The sequence below is a fragment of the Oncorhynchus masou genome, chromosome 19, assembly GCF_036934945.1.
Source record: "Oncorhynchus masou masou isolate Uvic2021 chromosome 19, UVic_Omas_1.1, whole genome shotgun sequence".
Lineage (NCBI taxonomy): Eukaryota > Metazoa > Chordata > Actinopteri > Salmoniformes > Salmonidae > Oncorhynchus > Oncorhynchus masou.
This window is the reverse complement of record NC_088230.1, coordinates 2,214,557-2,233,146: the sequence shown is the minus strand read 5'-3', so window position 1 is coordinate 2,233,146 and position 18,590 is coordinate 2,214,557. Positions and strand designations below refer to the sequence as shown.

The 18,590-nt window shown below is 43.9% G+C and overlaps 1 protein-coding gene across 1 annotated transcript in view; it reads right to left on the bottom strand.

Moving 5' to 3' along the window:
- Positions 1–15,536, bottom strand: part of LOC135505711 (serine/threonine-protein kinase PAK 5-like) — a 121,649-nt gene extending 106,113 nt beyond the window's left edge. The window contains 2 exon segments of the mRNA XM_064924772.1: positions 4,046–4,269; positions 14,852–15,536. Of these exon segments, the coding sequence (XP_064780844.1) occupies positions 4,046–4,249 (204 nt within the window). The 5' untranslated portion in view covers positions 4,250–4,269; positions 14,852–15,536.
- Positions 15,537–18,590: the final 3,054 nt, after the last annotated feature.

Below are 18,590 nucleotides of genomic sequence, written 5' to 3'. Positions count from 1 at the left end.
ACGAATAGGCTGTAGCACGGTGGTGAAATGCATCTGACTGTTGGAGATTCAATGCGTCTGTGTTATTACTTGTATCTGCCCCTATCGGGGGGGGGAAAACGACATTATAAATAATCATTGAACAACAACACAGCATTTGGGAGACACTCAGAAGAGGCAGGGACAAGGAAGAACACAGTCTCAGAGGTGGAGGAAACACGGGCAATTCATCTCGCAGTGTCGTCTGCAAAGAGATGGTATTGTTTAGCCAAGCAGAATGACAGGATATTGCATTTTCACTGAACCATTACTAGTTACCCCCAGCTAACAATTCTAGGGAGAGAGAACGTATTTGTTACCCGCAATGTTCCCCTAATGTTTGTTTCCAGTTTTCCATTAGTTAGGGGAGCCATGTTAGCAAGAACCTTCTGAGAACCTTTTCAGCATGTTTAGTGTTAAAGTTAGGAGAACATTCCCCTTAATGTCAAGTAGAACTTATCTAGAACGTGGTTACAATGTTCTCGGAATATACAACATTTAACGTTCAAGACACATTTCATGGGAAAGTTGCAACAACATCCCCGTGTCCAGCTTTCTGAGGTTTAGGAGAATGTTCCAACAACGTCACATCAAACATACACAGAACATGGTTGCCATGTTCTCGCAACCTCTTGGTTCCCAGCATTCAGATACACCGTCATGTCTCTATTAGTTCTCACTTTATTTGACTATTCTGTCATCGTTGATCTGATGTGCTAATTTCCACAATTGAAGGACTTTCCGTGTAGTTGTCTAGTGTTTGGTGGGGCATGTTAACCTGTTTTAAAGGTGCTCCTGAACCACTATGATCAATAAAGGTGTCTTTTAACAGAGCTGAGGTCCACTGCAAAGTGCACTCACCCTATTGTTTACACCTATCAAGTTGTTTCAGATCTACATTAAGAGTTCATCTGGACAGGGCATAACTTTTCTGGTCCAATAAGCACATGCCCTAAAGATACTGTATACCTAATTAGGAGAGTGGTTAGTGTGTTTGTCATTGGTCCTGGTGGCCTGTGTTTGAGACCGGCTCAGGGGATTCACCCCTCTCATTTCCTTGGCAACATACAGTATGTTAATGTCATTATTTGGCAACAGTCACAACACACCCATCTGATCTAATTGTTTTTGCATTGAAAGCTAAGCATCTCAAAGAGAATGCTCTGTGTCTTCTTCAAATCCACACCACGTATACCATGTAGAACAATGTGTCCCTGATAAGGAACCACATCAGCTCTCGGCATTGCCTTTCTCTCTGGAACAGTCCAGACTTGCTGCCGATACATGGTCCCAGGTGGTAGTGTTGCTTCTGATAGAAACATACTGTGTACCCAGAACATGGTTGCCATATTCTCAGAATGTGTATATTTGCAGTAGCGTGTCTGTACGTTCTCATGTACATTCTCACGTTTGCCATTTAAGCAATGATGACGCCAGTAATACCAAAACAGTACACATCATAGACATCTCCAAGTTTTAATGTGGAAAAACAGACAATTTCCAGAAGGATCACTTCAGACCAGGGTAATAATTACTTACAGTTACTTTTATGAGTAACAGAGTAATACAACAAGTAACTGTCTTCAAATATTGTAATATTATTAGTTACTTTCCCAAGTAACCTGTATATTACTTTCAGAACGATACCGGCATGTTACACGTATTTCTTAAAGCCTTGTCCTCGTGCTAAAAAGCCTTGTCCTCGGGTTGTCAACCCGCTTATTCTGGAAACGCTTCCATTATTTTGGAGTTGTTCGCGGAGAAAGAGAACAAACATTTTAGTCAAATGAAAACTCTGCAAAGGCAGCATTGATCTCTTTGTCCAGAAACACCACATCGAAGCCTGCAGAAGCATCTGGAGGTCGTGCACAAAAAGGCACAAAGCCAGTTCCAGAGATGCGTGAATGAGGAGACATCTGTAAACCATTATGATAATAAAGAAAGATGCAAAAACGACATTTCCAAGTGCTCTAATGAAATATCCATAGAAACAATTGGAATGGTTGATAAATGCATTTCAAAAGGGCAATAATGACATTAACGTGTTTTGCTGAGAACGTGAGAGTAGGGGGACTCCGGTAAAGGGTCTCGAACTCAGGCCAACAGCACCAATGAGAAATGCCCTAACCACTGTCCCTATAAGGAATATCACTGCACCGTGTCATTATTGGGCAAGTACAGTTCGGCCCTGTCAAGATTAAACCCGAACCCCTCCTCCATGGGCATTTGTGAAGATCTTACACAACTTGATAGGCGTAAGCAATAGAGTGAATGCACTTTGAAGTGAATCTCAACTCTGTTAAAAGTACACTCAATCAAAGATTGTATTGATCATAGTGATTCAGGGGTATCATTAAAGCTGGTGAATATGTCCCTCCAACATTAGACAACTAGACAGAAAGCCCTTCAATAAGTGAGAATAGACAGATTAACTGATACATGACACAGCCATGGTGGCATAGCAGGAAGATTGGAGTACTGTGGACCAAGAGGATGTGAGTTCAAATTCCAGGTGAGGACATGTTGAATAATAATGACTGTATAAATGAACATGTACTGTATGTTCAAGGCACTGTGTGTGAGTATCTTTGACAAACAAAGTACTATGAATGGATAACTCAGGTCCTTGATTGGCTCAGTAACAAGATGTGCTCAATTGATGAAATATTCTCCTAATAATATATATTCTGGGAACATGGCAACTGTGTTTGGTGGGACATTGATGAAATATTCTCCTAATAATATATATTCTGGGAACATGGCAACTGTGTTTGGTGGGACATTGATGGAATATTCTCCTAATAATATATATTCTGGGAACATGGCAACTGTGTTTGGTGGGACATTGATGGAATATTCTCCTAATAATATATATTCTGGGAACATGGCAACTGTGTTTGGTGGGACATTGATGGAATATTCTCCTAATAATATATATGCTGGGAACATGGCAACTGTGTTTGGTGGGACATTGATGAAATATTCTCCTAATAATATATATGCTGGGAACATGGCAACTGTGTTTGGTGGGACATTGATGGAATATTCTCCTAATAATATATATTCTGGGAACATGGCAACTGTGTTTGGTGGGACATTGATGGAATATTCTCCTAACCCACAGGAAGCTGGATATGTGAATGTTTAACTTCTGCATGTCTAGAACATGAATAGCTTATGTTCTGAGAACATGGCAACCATGTTCTGTGTATGTTTGGTGGGATGTTGATGGAATATTCTCCTAACCCACAGAAAACTGGACACAAATGTTCTTGCAACGTTCTCGTTAAACGTGTCTAGAACATAATAACCACGTTCTGGGTACATTTGATTTCACATAAAGGGAATGGTCTATTGCAAACATCTCTTGCCTAGTACGGGAACATTCCTATGAAAAAGTTAGTTAATGACCTAATGAGACTAAGTTCTCTAAAGTTGTGGGAACGTTTGTTGTTAGCTGGGATGGCAGCTCTTTTGATATCTTCACGTTTGGCAACAATCTTGGCCAAAGATAACTTTGTCTTTCAGGACCATCCAATCATCACCTTAAGTGTTGTAAGTGTATGTAAGTGACTGGAAGTAATAGACACTCCCAGGATCAATAATGGAAAGACGAAGGATGTAACAGTCAATCCGTTAATAGATTAGTATTCCTGGATAGCTCAGGTACTATCAGAAGTTCTATCTCCTTTTACAAGGTCTATGGCTTCTTAGAGTCTTGAGGAAGTGTGTACTCATGTCGTTGAAGAATTGCCCATCTTCCCTCCATATAAAGACAACATAACAGCTCATAACAGGTGAAAGGAGCCAGACTGGTGCTCAAAGACACTAGGTGTGTATAGATAGGTACTTTAGAAAGAGACAGACAGACAGACAGACAGACAGACAGACAGACAGACAGACAGACAGACAGACAGACAGAGAAAACGGAGAGAGAATCCCAGAGGAAGAACAAAGAAAGACAGAAAGAAAGGGATCTGTGAATACAGACAGACAGAGTAACACCATTTGTCCACCGGTACTCTACCTTCATAGGAGCCAGCTGTATGGGCGTGATATAGGAGGGATCCACCATGGGCTTGGGCCTGTTGGCTGTGTCTGCCAGGAGACTCTGCCATTGCTGGGGCAGACCTGTGAACTTCTGCTCCCGCTCGTCGAAACCAGTGTGGACCCGGTGCTCGAAGTTAGACGGAGCCGAAATCTCTAGCCTCTTCTTCTTTTTCCCAAACATGCTGGAAAACCCGGACAAACCTGGAAAAAACAGCAAGATATTTTAGAAAAATCTTGGGAATCCCAATAAACAGACATAGCGGTCCAAACCCACTATTACATACATTATGAAGTCGATATACAGGTAACTGCCAAAATAAAGGAAACACCAGCATACAGTAAAGTTTCTTAATAGGGCATTTTGCCACCATGAGCCACCAGAACAGCTTCAATACGCCTTGGCATAGATTCTACAAGTGTCTTGATTCGACAGCATTCCTCCATGAGAAATTTCAAAATATGGTTGATTGTGATTGACACACACACACGCACACACACACACACACACACACACACACACACACACACACACACACACACACACACACACACACACACACACACACACACACACACACACACACACACACACACACACACACACACACACACACACACACACACACACACACAGTTATTAGGACACAGGCTAGTCGAGATATCTCCCACTTCAACACTTATAGCTTTATTGACCTGTACTTTATGTTCTTTATGCATTATGCAGTGGGGTAACTAGCTGGAGAAACAGGTTAAGTGCATGTGGGAGAGAGAATCAATGTTATAGCCTAGTTTATGCAGTACAATAAAATGCCCTCCATTATCCACACCCACACCCACACTGTATGAGGGTGTGTGCACACACACACACACACACACACACACACACACACACACACACACACACACACACACACACACACACTGTATGAGGGCGTGCGCACACACACACACACACACACACAGTATGAGAGCACACACACACGCACACGCACGCACACACACACTGTATGAGGGCACACATGCACACACACATGCACACACACACACACACACACACTGTATGAGGGCACACATGCACACGCACACACACACACACACACACACACACACACACACACACACACACACACACACACACACACACACACACACACACACACACACACACACACACACACACACACACTGTATGAGGGCACACATGCACACACACACACACACACACACACACACACACACACACACACACACACACACACACACACACACACACACACACTGTATGAGGGCACACACACACACACACACACACACACTGTATGAGGGCACACATGCACACACACACTTCACATACCAATTAAAGAGAAGATTAGTTGGCATGTCATTTGTTGATGGTCTGCTGTTTATTCAAACTGCTATGGTGTTGAAGACTTGTCAACTTGATTCAGCTGCGAGATGAAGATTTGCTTTCCCAAATCTTGTTTCATAATACTATTAATGTTGATGGGCTTCGTGGTTTGACTGGAAATGGAGCAAGAGACTAATCGTTTAACACTACTTGTGATTCACTGGCACTTTGATGGGCAATCACTTATTTCTCCAAATCCACGACATCTTTGGTAACAGTTTGTAGAAGAGGATAGTTCTCCACGCACATACGTACACACACACGCACGCACACACATACAGATAGATAGATCCACCATGTTGTCATCCACCGTGTTGTCATCACTCTGTTGGTTTGGTCTGAAAGGAGCTTATTGTATCCCTGTCTTCCTGTCTCTCTCCCCTGTAGGAACATTGTCTTCTAGTGGAAACAAATGTTTTCTCTGTCTGTCCGTATCAGCGGTCCGGACCTCCGCCGTGCCAGCCAGATCCAGCAACACATACAGACCAGCTGCAGTAGCCACGGTGAGTGGACAGAGGGACAGAACAGATGGTTAGAGAGACAAGCTAAGGAGAGGGATAGGCTAGTGAATTTGTGTTTGTGCCTTCAAAGAAGCCCTGTCTAAGTAAATATGAAGATCTATCTGACTCTAAGCACCTGAGGAGCAGCCCCATGAGCCCATGCAAATACCCCAATAAAGTAGCTCTGGCCAGTTACAGTGCCTTATAAAATAAAAAGTGAGGACCCCAACAAGTAGCGCTAACAGGTGCCCAAACTAGAGCTGATAGAATTATTAATGGAGTCTTTCTCATTCAATCTGCTCCCTCAGGAAAGACATGAGGCTGATTTAGGGAGGGAGGGAGGGAAGAAGAAAGGAAAGGAGGGAGGATATGAGAAGAAAGGGAGGAGAGTGGTGTGGTCAGGAGGTGAAAGAGATGGAATGATGAGAGGACGGCAGTGTTGGGGAGTAGTGTACTACATATACTGTAGTTCAACTATTTATTTAACTACATTTTCAGTGGCTTGGTTGTCGTTGAACTAAATCAGTGTTTTCAGTTAATTTTTTTTGTTGCCGTGTAGTGGAACTACACACTATGAAAATTCTGATTTACATATGCACATTTTTTACTAAGTAGGGCTGGGTCAGACCCGCTTTTGGCCCCAACAGGTGGCTAAATGACTCAGTACAAGGTGTGGCAAATATTCACAGAGACTTAATGGACTGCAGCTGCACACCTTAGACACCTGGCTGCAATTAGGGCTGCAGCAGCAGTATATATATACCATGCAGTGGCATGCACAAGGGGGAGAGAGGTCAATGAGGCCCGTGGGTGGCCGATAGTGGGTGGCCGATAGTGGGTGGCCGATAGTGGGTGGCCGATAGTGGGTGGCCTTGAGGTGGGGGGTAAGAAGGAGGACAGGAAAAAAAGTGGAGCATATTGTAAGTAAATATGGAATGGGGGAATGCACAAATATTCTGGAAGATCTCATAAAGGAGAAGATGGCAGACAGGAAAAAATGAGAAAAGTGGAACATGTTTTGAGTGAATACGGAGTGGTGGATCACACACAGCTTTCAGAAGAGCTACAGAAGGAAACTGAAAGTGATGAGAGTGAGGATGAGAATGAATTAGCTGTGGTGGCAGGTGTGGTGAAGCAGTTTGAACCTCGTCCTGATGATGAACATGATGATACTGGCTCAGTGGGAGTGAATTTTCTTTGAGAGAATGGATCCTTGCCTCCAGGCAGATCAATATGTGGTGTCAAGTTGGTTGGAGAAGAGGGTCGGTGAAAGTGACTCTTTTTTTTGTGTTTTTTTTTTCGTTTCTGCCATCCAGAGGGAGCAGGCACTTCGCACCACACGACTGAGGACAAGAACTGTGACTTGCTTTCCTCTCCGGAGTAGGGAGCCATCGAAAATAGTGGTAACTCGAGTGGCGTCGAGGAGGATCAACTGAAGCTGAAGATTCCAGTTGTCTGTGAAGCCGTTTGGTACGACTCAGACCCGGTGACGCAGAGTCTTTACCAGATAAAGTCGAGTTAGGATATGTCTGTTATCCTCTGAGAACCTTAGACCCGACTCCAGTACGGTGTTTTAGGTGTCAAGCTTAAGGTCATGTGGCAGCAGCGTGTCGAGTGAGAATCCTAGATGTGAGAAGCGTGCAGGAGCACATGAGACATAGGAATGTGTAGCATCGGTGAGTAAACCGAGGCCAATAGAGTGATAGTAATAACGTGTCCTTCAGTAAGTTTGTTCTTGGGGGGGGGAGGCGTTCATGGCCATGGTTGTCAATTTGTACTGCAGGAATGGAATCTAGATCACAGAGGATAAGGATAGATGTTGTGGCGGCAGCTGCAGAGATGTACACTACCTGACCAAAAGAATGTGGACACCTGCTTGTCTAACATCTCATTCTAAAAACCATGGGTATTAATATGAAGTTTGTCCCCCCTCCTTTGCTGCTCTAAACAGCCTCCGCTCTTCTGGGAAGGCTTTCCACTAGATGTTGCAACATTGCTGCGGGGACTTTCTTCCATTCAGCCACAAGAGCATTAGTGAGGTCGGACACTGATGTTGGGCGATTAGGCCTGGCTCACAGTCGGCGTTCCAATTCATCCCGAAGGTGTTCGATGCAGTTGAGGTCAGGGCTCTGTGCAGGCCAGTCACATTCTTTCACACCGGGTTCTACCAAACTTTGCAGTTGCTACTATGCATTGGGGCAGGTAGTGTTCTCCTGGCATCCGCCAAACCCAGATTTGTCTGTCAGCCTGCCAGAAGGTGAAGCGTGATTCATCACTCCAGAGAACGTGTTTCCACTGCTCCAGAGTCCAATGGCGGAGATCTTTACACCACTCCAGCCGACGCTTGGCATTGTGCATGGTGATCTGAGGCTTGTGTGTGGCTGCTCGGCTACGGAAACCCATTTCACAAAACTCCTGTCTATCAGTTCTTGTGCTGACATTGCTTCCAGAGGCAGTTTGGAACTTGGTAGTGAATGCTGCAATTGAGGAAAGATGATTTTTACGAGCTTTTGAGCTTTTAGGCCACAAACCTTTGCAGCTGAACTGTTGCTACAAGACGTTTCCACTTCACAATAACAGCACTTACAGTTGACCAGGGCAGCTCTAGCAGGACAGACATTTGACGAACTGACTTGTTGAAAAGGTGGCATCCTATGGCGGTGCCACGTTGAAAGTCACTGAGCTCTTCAGTAAGGACATTCTACTGCCAATGTTTGTCTATGGAGATTGCATGGCTGTGTGCTTGATTTTTATACACCTGTCAGCAACGGGTGTGACTGAAATAGTTGAATTCACTAATTTGAAGGGGTGTCCACATATTTCTGTACATGCTGTACTTGGGTGTACGGAATATTACAGCAGAATAGTTACAAGCTGTTTTGAACGATAGTGTCCCGTCCTCCCAGGCTACTGGTCTGGACTAGTATCTGATAGGGCCAAAGTAGTGGAATAGTGGTGAGGTTGTAATGGGTGCAGGGTTAGTTGGTAGGGCAATTATTATAATTGATTTCAAATTGTAATGAATTCATACTACAGAATAGTAGGTTGATGCAAAGCCAATACAGTAGGTGGCGGCAGGCACCTATCTTGTATGGGGACTGCCATAGTACCAAAGAAGAGGGAGAAAGAGCTGGGAGGAGGACCCTCTGGACCAGCCAGCACCCTAATATGCCTAAGGTTAGAAGTTCTCTCTGTCTTGGGGTTAAATATGATCTTCCGCAGCTATTTACGTTTAGTTATCGCTGTGAAAGGGCCAGTACTTTATTTTAAGGTTTTACATTTGAGTGAACACTCATTTGGGTACCTGAAGATTCCCTGTCAAACATGCTGAGTTAACTAAATCCCTGTTTGAGAACTTCATTGCCTTGTCTGACTCTTGGTTTTGCGTTACCACGCATGTGACACACTCCTCCGCGGAGTTGTTACAGTAGCTTAACTTCTTCCAGTGTGAAGTCATTGGTAGCTTGGTAAACCACATTTTCAGAGTAGCTTCACCAGAGGGAGGGAGGGAGATGGAGTGGCAGGGACACACACGCATAACTAGCATGCCTTTCACGTCTTCCCCAGAATAACCAGCTAACACGCACATTCCTGCATTCTCTGACTCCATCTCCCTCTGCTCCGTATCCATATTTGACCTGCCAATCACCTCCTTACGCACTGCGGACCTGTCAACAAGGCTTTTCCTCATTGGCTGCGTGCCAGTACCACCTCTACTGATTGGCCGAAGCCGTCTGACATTTTACTATTCTTATCCCTAACCACCAGTGTGTCCTTTGGAAAGTGAAACGGCAGCATTCATCCACTCTACATCTATTACATCCGTACTAAAAATAGAGCTGAGTGAATTACGTCAACAAGCAGAAAACTAAAACACTATCTCTGGATATCAGGGACAAACGCTGGCTAGCTTAACTAGACCTGGGGGAGTGGGCCCAGAAAGGGTGTGCAGGCTTTTGCTCCAGCCCAGCACTGACACACCTTATTTAACTAATCAAGGGTTTGACTATTAGTTGAATCAGATGTGTTAGTGCCAGACTGGAACAAAAAGCCTGCACACTCTTTGTTTCCATTCAGGACCAGGGCTGGAGAAGACTGATGCTATACACAGACAGAGAACCTCAACCCCAGCAGCACATTTAGGGGATTGCATTGGGATTAGGAGCAGGCAGAGAGATGCGAGCCAAGGGGCAGTGTGTGTGTGTGAGATTTGGGAATGGGATTATAGAGGTCAGCAGGGTTTAAGGCCTGATTGTAAGAGAAAGAGGAATACTGGCACAGACTGCTGGACTGCTCGTCTAGGCCACACACACACACGCACGCGCACACACATGCTCACTCATTTCGGGCAGGCTTTTAAAAGGGGAATGGCATTCACCGTGCATGGCTGGCTTGAGTACTAACAGTAGATGAAGTAGAAGTGCAGTTGCATCGTTTCGAGTGAACAGTATTTAAGCGAGGAGCCCTCTGAGAATTTCCCTGTATGGGAAAACCTTACGGGACTACGTAATGCATGGATTGTCTTGGCAGCCAGACCAGCAACCACCGAGCTATAATTTATGAGCAGATTATAAAGCACTTCATGGAGAATAAGGTTATTACAGCAAAGAGGTACAACGTCACTGGATGAGAAACAGTAGCCTGGTTAATGCCAAGACGATGAAATGTTATCATGGTAAAAGTGTCAGACAGAGTACATGTGATTGTTCCTAAACAATGCATGGGTAGGTATTGCAAACACAAGTGCGCATGTGTCTGCTCACCTTCATAGCTGACCCGGACTGACCTCCCGTGTAAAAGTGAGCTCTGACCCGGACTGACCTCCCGTGTAAAAGTGAGCTCTGACCCGGACTGACCTCCCATGTAAAAGTGAGCTCTGACCCGGACTGACCTCCCGTGTAAAAGTGAGCTCTGACCCTGACTGACCTCCCGTGTAAAAGTGAGCTCTGCACCACAGATAAATCGTGGTCGTATCTTAGCCATGTTTCTCACTAGAACTGGTAAAAAAGGAGTTATGAGATCCTTGCATAACCCAGTTCAACATACACAAACATATACAACAACGTTACACCCACACACACACGCACGCACAAACACACACACACACATTCCCCAGCACGGCAGATCGCCCTCCACACAGACTAAGAGGGGCAGGGTTCTTGACTCCCAGGCTGATTTGTCTCAAGCCATCTGTCGCCATCTGAGCCATGGCAGGCGTTTCCCTGCACCCAAAACCCAGCCACGACACACACACTTTTGCACGTGTGTGTGTGTGTGTGTCTCTGCGTGTATGAGAAAGCATGTACAGTGGGTTCTGGAATTATTGGATCCCTCGATAAAGATGAGCAGAAAAGACTGTCGAAAATAAATAATACCAATTCTGAGCTACGTATATTGTATGCAAAAAATGTTTTATTTTATTTTATGCTTGTACAGTTATTTTATGCTTGTACAGATTTTGTTAAACACAGAATATATTTTTATCCATATACGGTGCATTCGGAAAGTATTCAGACCCCTTCACTTTTTCCACCTTTTGTTACGTTACAGCCTTATTCGAAAATTGTTAGATTGAAAAAGATTCCTCATCAATCTACCCAAAATACCCCATACTGCCAAAGTGAATTTTTTTTTTTTTTGTGCAAATGTATTAAAAATAAATAACAAAAATACCCTTTGCTATGAGACTCGAAATTGAGCTCAGGGCATCCTGTTTCCATTGATCATCCTTGAGATGTTTCTACAACTTGATTGGAGTCCACCTATGGTAAATCCATTGATTGGACACGATTTGGAAAGCCACTCACCTGTCTATCTAAGGTCCCAAAATTGACAGTGCATGTCAGAGCAAAAACCAAGCCATGAGGTTGAAGGAATTCTCTGTAGAGCTACGAGACAGGATTGTGTCTAGGCACAGATCTGAGGAAAGGTACCAAGACATTTCTGCAGCATTGAAGGTCCCCAAGAATACAGTGACCTCCATCATTCTTAAATGGAAGAAGTTTGGAACCACCAAGACTCTTCCTAGAGCTGGCCACCTGGGCAAACTGAGCAATCGGAGGAGAAGTGCCTTGGACAGGGAGGTGACCAACAACCCGATGGTCGCTCTGATAGAGCTCCAGAGTTCATCTGTGGAGATATGAGAACCTTCCCAAAGCACAACCATCTCTGCAGCACTCCACCAATCAAGCCTTTATGGTAGTGGCGAGACGGAAGCCACTCCTCAGTAAAAGGCACATTACAACCCGCTTAGAGTTTGCCAAAAGGCACCTAAAAGACCCTCAGAGCATGATTCTCTGGTTTGAAGAAAACAAAATTTAACTCTTTGGCCTGAATGCCAACCCCCACATCTGGAGAAAACCTGTCACCATCCCTACAATGAAGCTTGGTGCTGGCAGAATTATGCTGTGAGGATTTTGTACTTTATTTTAATAGGCAAGTCAGTTAAGAACAAATCCTTATTTTCAATGACAGCCTAGGAACAGTGCCTGTTCAGGGGCAGAACGACAGGTTTGTACCTTGTCAGCTCGGGGTTTGAACTTGCAACCTTCCGGTTACTAGTCCAACACTCTAATTACTAGGCTACTCTGCTGCCCCAGATGTTTCTCAAAGGCAGGGACTGGGAGACTAGTCAGGATCGAGGGAAAGATGAACGGAGCAAGGTATATGAATACCTGCTCCAGAGCACTCAGGACCTCAGACTGGGGCAAAGGTTCACCTTCCAACAGGACAACGACCCTAAGCACACAGCCAAGACAACCCAGGAGTGAATTCGGGACAAGTCCCTGAATGTCCTTGGGTGGCCCAGCCAGAGCCCAGACTTGAACCCTTGAACTTTCTGAATGCACTGAATAGCACAAATATGCACATGTTTTTGTGTGATTAAGAGCCGCAGTCCCTATTTAGGCACAACAAAGGCATAACAAATGTATACTGAACCAAAATATAAATGCAACATGCAACAATTTCATTGATTTGACTGAGTTACAGTTCATATGAGGAAATCAGTCAATTGAAATAAATTCATTAGGCCCTAATCTATGGATTTCACATGACTGGGAATACAAATATGCATCTGTTGGTCACAGATACCTTTAAAAAAAATGGGCCTTATAATTGTCCTCAGGATCTCGTCGCTTTGTTTTTGTGCATTCAAATTGCCATCAATAAAATGCAATCATGTTTGTTGTCCGTAGCTTATGCCTGCCGATATCATAACCCCACCTCCACCATGGGGCACTCAGCAAACCGCTTGCCGACACAACTCCATACACATGGTCTGCGGTTGTGAGGCCGGTTGGACGTACTGCCAAATTCTCTAAAACGACATTGGAGGTGGCTTATGGTAGAGAAATTAACATTCAATTCGCTGGCAACAGCTCTGGTGGACATTCATGCAGTCAGCATGCCAATAGCACGCTCCCTAAAAACATCTGTGGCATTGTGTTGTGTGACAAAACTGCACATTTTAGATTGGGCTTTTATTGTCCCCAGCACACGAGTGTAATGATCATTCTGTTTAATCAGCTTCTTGATATGCCACACCTGTCAGGTGGATGGATTATCTTGGCAAAGGAGAAATGTTCACTCACAGGCATGTAAAGAAATATGTTCCAAACATTTTGAGAAATACGATCTTTGTGCGCATGACACATTTAAGGCATCTTTTATTTCAGCTCATGAAATATGGGACCAACACTTTACATGTTGCGTTTATATTTTTATTCAGTGTAGTAATCCCACCCACCAGTGGGCTCTCTCTCTCTCTGGCGAGATGTCTAGTTTCAGAGCGCCTCAGAATGGGACTTGAATTGCAGTCCATGACAGGCGCAAACAGCCAGGGTTTTTAGTTGGCTGATCTCTCAGTCCATCGCTGTCTAGCACCTCCCCCTCTTTGTGGATTTCAACGTTCAGCGTAATGGGCTGAACAAGGAAGTGGGTTTGGGAAATTGGAAAGTATTCATCTAAGAAACAGTTTTCACATATAAACTTTATATGCCTGAATTCCAAATCAACCGGGCTCTCCAAAAACAATATGATCCCTGTGATAGAACATATATATTAATTGCCGATTGCTGTATAGCAGGCTTGCTTCCTCTCTTGCCTAGATTTTAACCAGTTTCAAGTCGAACTTTGAGCCACAGTGTTACCATGCTCTTAGGCGCCAGCAATTGGAGCCCGGGAACGAGGTTACAAATGTAGACATTTTCCCCCTTTCTCCCTCCACCCCAGGCATTTTCATTACAATCCAAAAGGCATTTCTTAAACACAAAAATATTATGCTCCATTTTTGGTCCCTTGTCATCTTCATTACAAGCAGTATTTCTTATAAAGGCCAGTGAGTTCAAATGTGGCCCACAATCTACACTGAGCGATTGCCCTAAAAGAGATTCTAAACTAAACCCACAACTAGGATGTTGCTAAGACCATGTACAAATCTACAGAGCCGTCAAGGCATCCGATCTGTGGCCTGACAGCCTCACCTGTTAAGGTACAGTCTGCTGCTACTACACCACATGGTTGGCCAGCTTGACATTTTTTATTGACTGTACCAACCCAATGAGTACTGTTTTTATGCTCTTGTCCTTCAGTTGGTCTTATGTTCTCTCTGTTGTGAAATTGTTGCGTTTGCTTTGTTCTATCAGGATTGGATTCCCTCAAAATCTTTTCATTTGGTCCAAAATTCATGTTAAGCTAGAGGTGTATTCTTCCAGGAACATGATCCCAAACAACCACGTTCTGATCCAGGATCAGTATGTCCAAGTCTTAAAACTCATGAATGTCACATTTATCTTGCGCTTCACGTTTCATGTGTCATAGATGTAAAGAAAGGTCTGACAGTTAGAGAGAAACTTATCCTGGTAACAGATCTTACCTGGTAACCCAGTCACAGTTCCTCTTGACCAATAGAAATGCTCGAATTCCACAAGGCGGTAATAGTCCTACATCATGAGAACCTGTACAGTCCAAGTATTCATCAACCAAAGTCATGCAGACCACTCCAACTGCAGGCAATGTGTCTGTTTGTGTCCTGTTTATTCTCCAGTATTATTAATATTCTACTGTACACATACTGCCGGACGTATGATTACCAAATGTATTCTTCTTTAAACCTAATAAAGAGATTTAGGAAGATAGAACATAATCCAGAGTGATGGATGGCATTGGGTATTCAGGCCGATTCGCAGTTGAAGTACTAGGTGTTATCCAGCTAGCGAGCTACCCTGTCCTGTCCTGTCCTGTAGTGTGTGTTTGTCCCAGCTCAGTCCCAGTCAGAGACGATACTATAGATATCGACAGGACATAGTGGAAAACTGCCAACGCCAGCAGCCCCAGAAAAGCCCAGGGCAGGGCCAGCCTCAGCCAGGACACGTCCTTTTTCCTTTCCCTTATGATATTCACCCTGACGGTCCTAACCAAACACTCACAATCTTCACATCCATCCCCCCTTCAGGCTTTCTGCTCGACATCCTCCTTTAGATCTTCTGGTGCCATCGCTGCTGCTGAGTGTCAGTGTCAGTGTGTGTGTGTGTCTCCTGTGTCTTGTGTCCTCTCCCTGACCGGATCAGAGTGTGTGCCGTGCACAGACACACGCACACAACGTCCGGCCTCACATTCAACATGAGATCTCATCTTCTACCCCACCATTCGGGGGGATGGAGGGAGGGAGAACAGGAACCAGTGTGGCTTGTATGGCAGCCACACCCGTTCCCAGTCCCCTGGGCTAATAATACACATGCCACTGTGGGAGGGGACTGTCACACACACACACACTGCATATCTGCGCAAAGGCTGAGGCGACAACTGGGTCCTAAATAGAAGGAACACACTGTAGTTACTGTAGTTAGGGGTGTGCTGGGTATGATAACTATTCCATGAACTGTATATTCAGCATCCTGAGATACATTATATTACATGTGGAAAATTATACTGTAGCAATAGTGGCACTTTTCCCATAAATGTAATTAACTATGTGTTTGTGGTATTGATGTTATCTCTGCCCTAAAATGTTCTCCATAATATTCCATACCACAGGCATTCAACATGATCTCTGAGGACAAATAGCCAGACTAAGAAAGACTTCAATAAACATTCCTACACTATCAGGACAGGGAAACATGCCTACATTATCATGACTGAGAAATCTTGAAATTATCAGGACAGAGAAACATGCCTACATGATCAAGGCAGAGAAACCTTCCTACATGATCAAGGCAGAGAAATCTTTCTACATGATCAAGACAGAGAAATCTTCCTACATGATCAAGACAGAGAAACCTTCCTACATGATCAAGACAGAGAAACCTTCCTACATGATCAAGACAGAGAAACCTTCCTACATGATCAAGACAGAGAAATCTTCCTACATGATCAAGACAGAAAGAACCTTCCAACATGATCAAGACAGAAAGAACCTTCCAACATGATTATTTTTTTAACCTTTATTTAAAAAAGGCAAGTCAGTTAAGAACAAATTCTTATTTTCAATGATGGCCTAGGAAACAGTGGGTTAAGTGCCAAGATTTGTCAGCTTGGGGGTTTGAACTCACAACCTTTGGGTTACTAGTCCAACAATCTAACCACTAGGCTACACTGCCTCCCCATGATTAGTACAGAAAGAACCTTCATACATGATCAAGACAGAAAGAACCTTCCTGCATGATCAGATCAGAGCATCATTTCTACATTATCAGATCAGAAAAAACGTCCTATATTTATCAGTGAAATAATCTCCGTATCTGTTCTGGTACTATCCATATCCCACCATCGATAGACCAACTCAGAGGGGAATCTGTCAGCTACGTAGAGATCAGCAGGGTTATCTTAATGAGATCTGTACAACCCTCAGGACAGCGTAGAAATGTGTGTGTCTGTGTGTATGCGCGCATGTCTGTACGTGTTTGAGTGTGTGTGTGTACATAGGCGCGTGTGCGTGTGTGTGTTTAGGTCACATGACCATACACTCTTTAAAAAATGCTGGGTTGTTTGGCAGATATACTCTTAAGGAGTCTACCGTTGCTCCTTGAGATCGAAGGACCTCTTCAGAATTAGATTGGGTCTGGCAGGCAGAACATACATCTAAACCTAAATCGATTCTAAATAGCGATATGGTTCTAGAAACATAAAGCCCTTTAGTTTCATATCACGTCAAAATCATTTCACAAATGCAAAATATACACTTTTACTGCACACCGTTTTAACCGATTTTAACACAGTTGCAGCTAACAGGTTTTTGTCAGTGACAACACCTTCTTTCGTTACAAACAGGTGTTGGGACTGAGAACCGAACCCTTCGTTCTGACCAGGGGACAATCGCCTCTACTCCCTGGCATTCACCATCATGAATGGGCAGGTTCTGGATCAGAAGACATTGTGTCCTGTTGTTTACATCAAGTCATATTAGAAATGTGTACCTGGTAGGGGTTTGGGGGGGTAAAGTGGTCACTTTTCTTCAGCCCCCTTCCACAGCTTTTTCCACGGCTGTGGTGATTCAAAATGATGGATTGTGCTTATTGCTCTTTGTTTATTTCTGTGTTCCTTATTTGCTGTTTATCTTTGGTATGATGTCACTTCGTAGCTGAAATTTTTATTTATTTATTTCACCTTTATTTAACCAGGTAGGCAAGTTGAGAACAAGTTCTCATTTACAATTGCGACCTGGCCAAGATAAAGCAAAGCAGTTTGACACATACAACGACACAGAGTTACACATGGAGTAAAACAAACATACAGTCAATAATACAGTATAAACAAGTCTATATACGATGTGAGCAAATGAGGTGAGATAAGGGAGGTAAAGGAAAAAAAGGCCATGGTGGCAAAGTAAATACAATATAGCAAGTAAAACACTGGAATGGTAGATTTGCAATGGATGAATGGGCAAAGTAGAAATAAAAAATAATGGGGTGCAAAGGAGCAAAATAAATAAATAAATTAAATACAGTAGGGAAATAGGTAGTTGTTTGGGCTAAATTATAGGTGGGCTATGTACAGGTGCAGTAATCTGTGAGCTGCTCTGAGAGTTGGTGCTTAAAGCTAGTGAGGGAGATAAGTGTTTCCGGTTTCAGAGATTTTTGTAGTTCGTTCCAGTCATTGGCAGCAGAGAACTGGAAGGAGAGGCGGCCAAAGAAAGAATTGGTTTTGGGGGTGACTAGAGAGATATACCTGCTGGAGCGTGTGCTACAGGTGGGAGATGCTATGGTGACCAGCGAGCTGAGATAAGGAAGACTTTACCTAGCAGGGTCTTGTAGATGACATGGAGCCAGTGGGTTTGGCGATGAGTATAAAGCGAGGGCCAGCCAACGAGAGCGTACAGGTCGCAATGGTGGGTAGTATATAGGGCTTTGGTGACAAAACGGATTGCACTGTGATAGACTGCATCCAATTTGTTGAGTAGGGTATTGGAGGCTATTTTGTAAATGACATCGCCAAAGTCGAGGATTGGTAGGATGGTCAGTTTTACAAGGGTATGTTTGGCAGCATGAGTGAAGGATGCTTTGTTGCGAAATAGGAAGCCAATTCTAGATTTAACTTTGGATTTGAGATGTTTGATATGGGTCTGGAAGGAGAGTTTACAGTCTAACCAGACACCGTCCAGAGTAGTGATGTTGGAC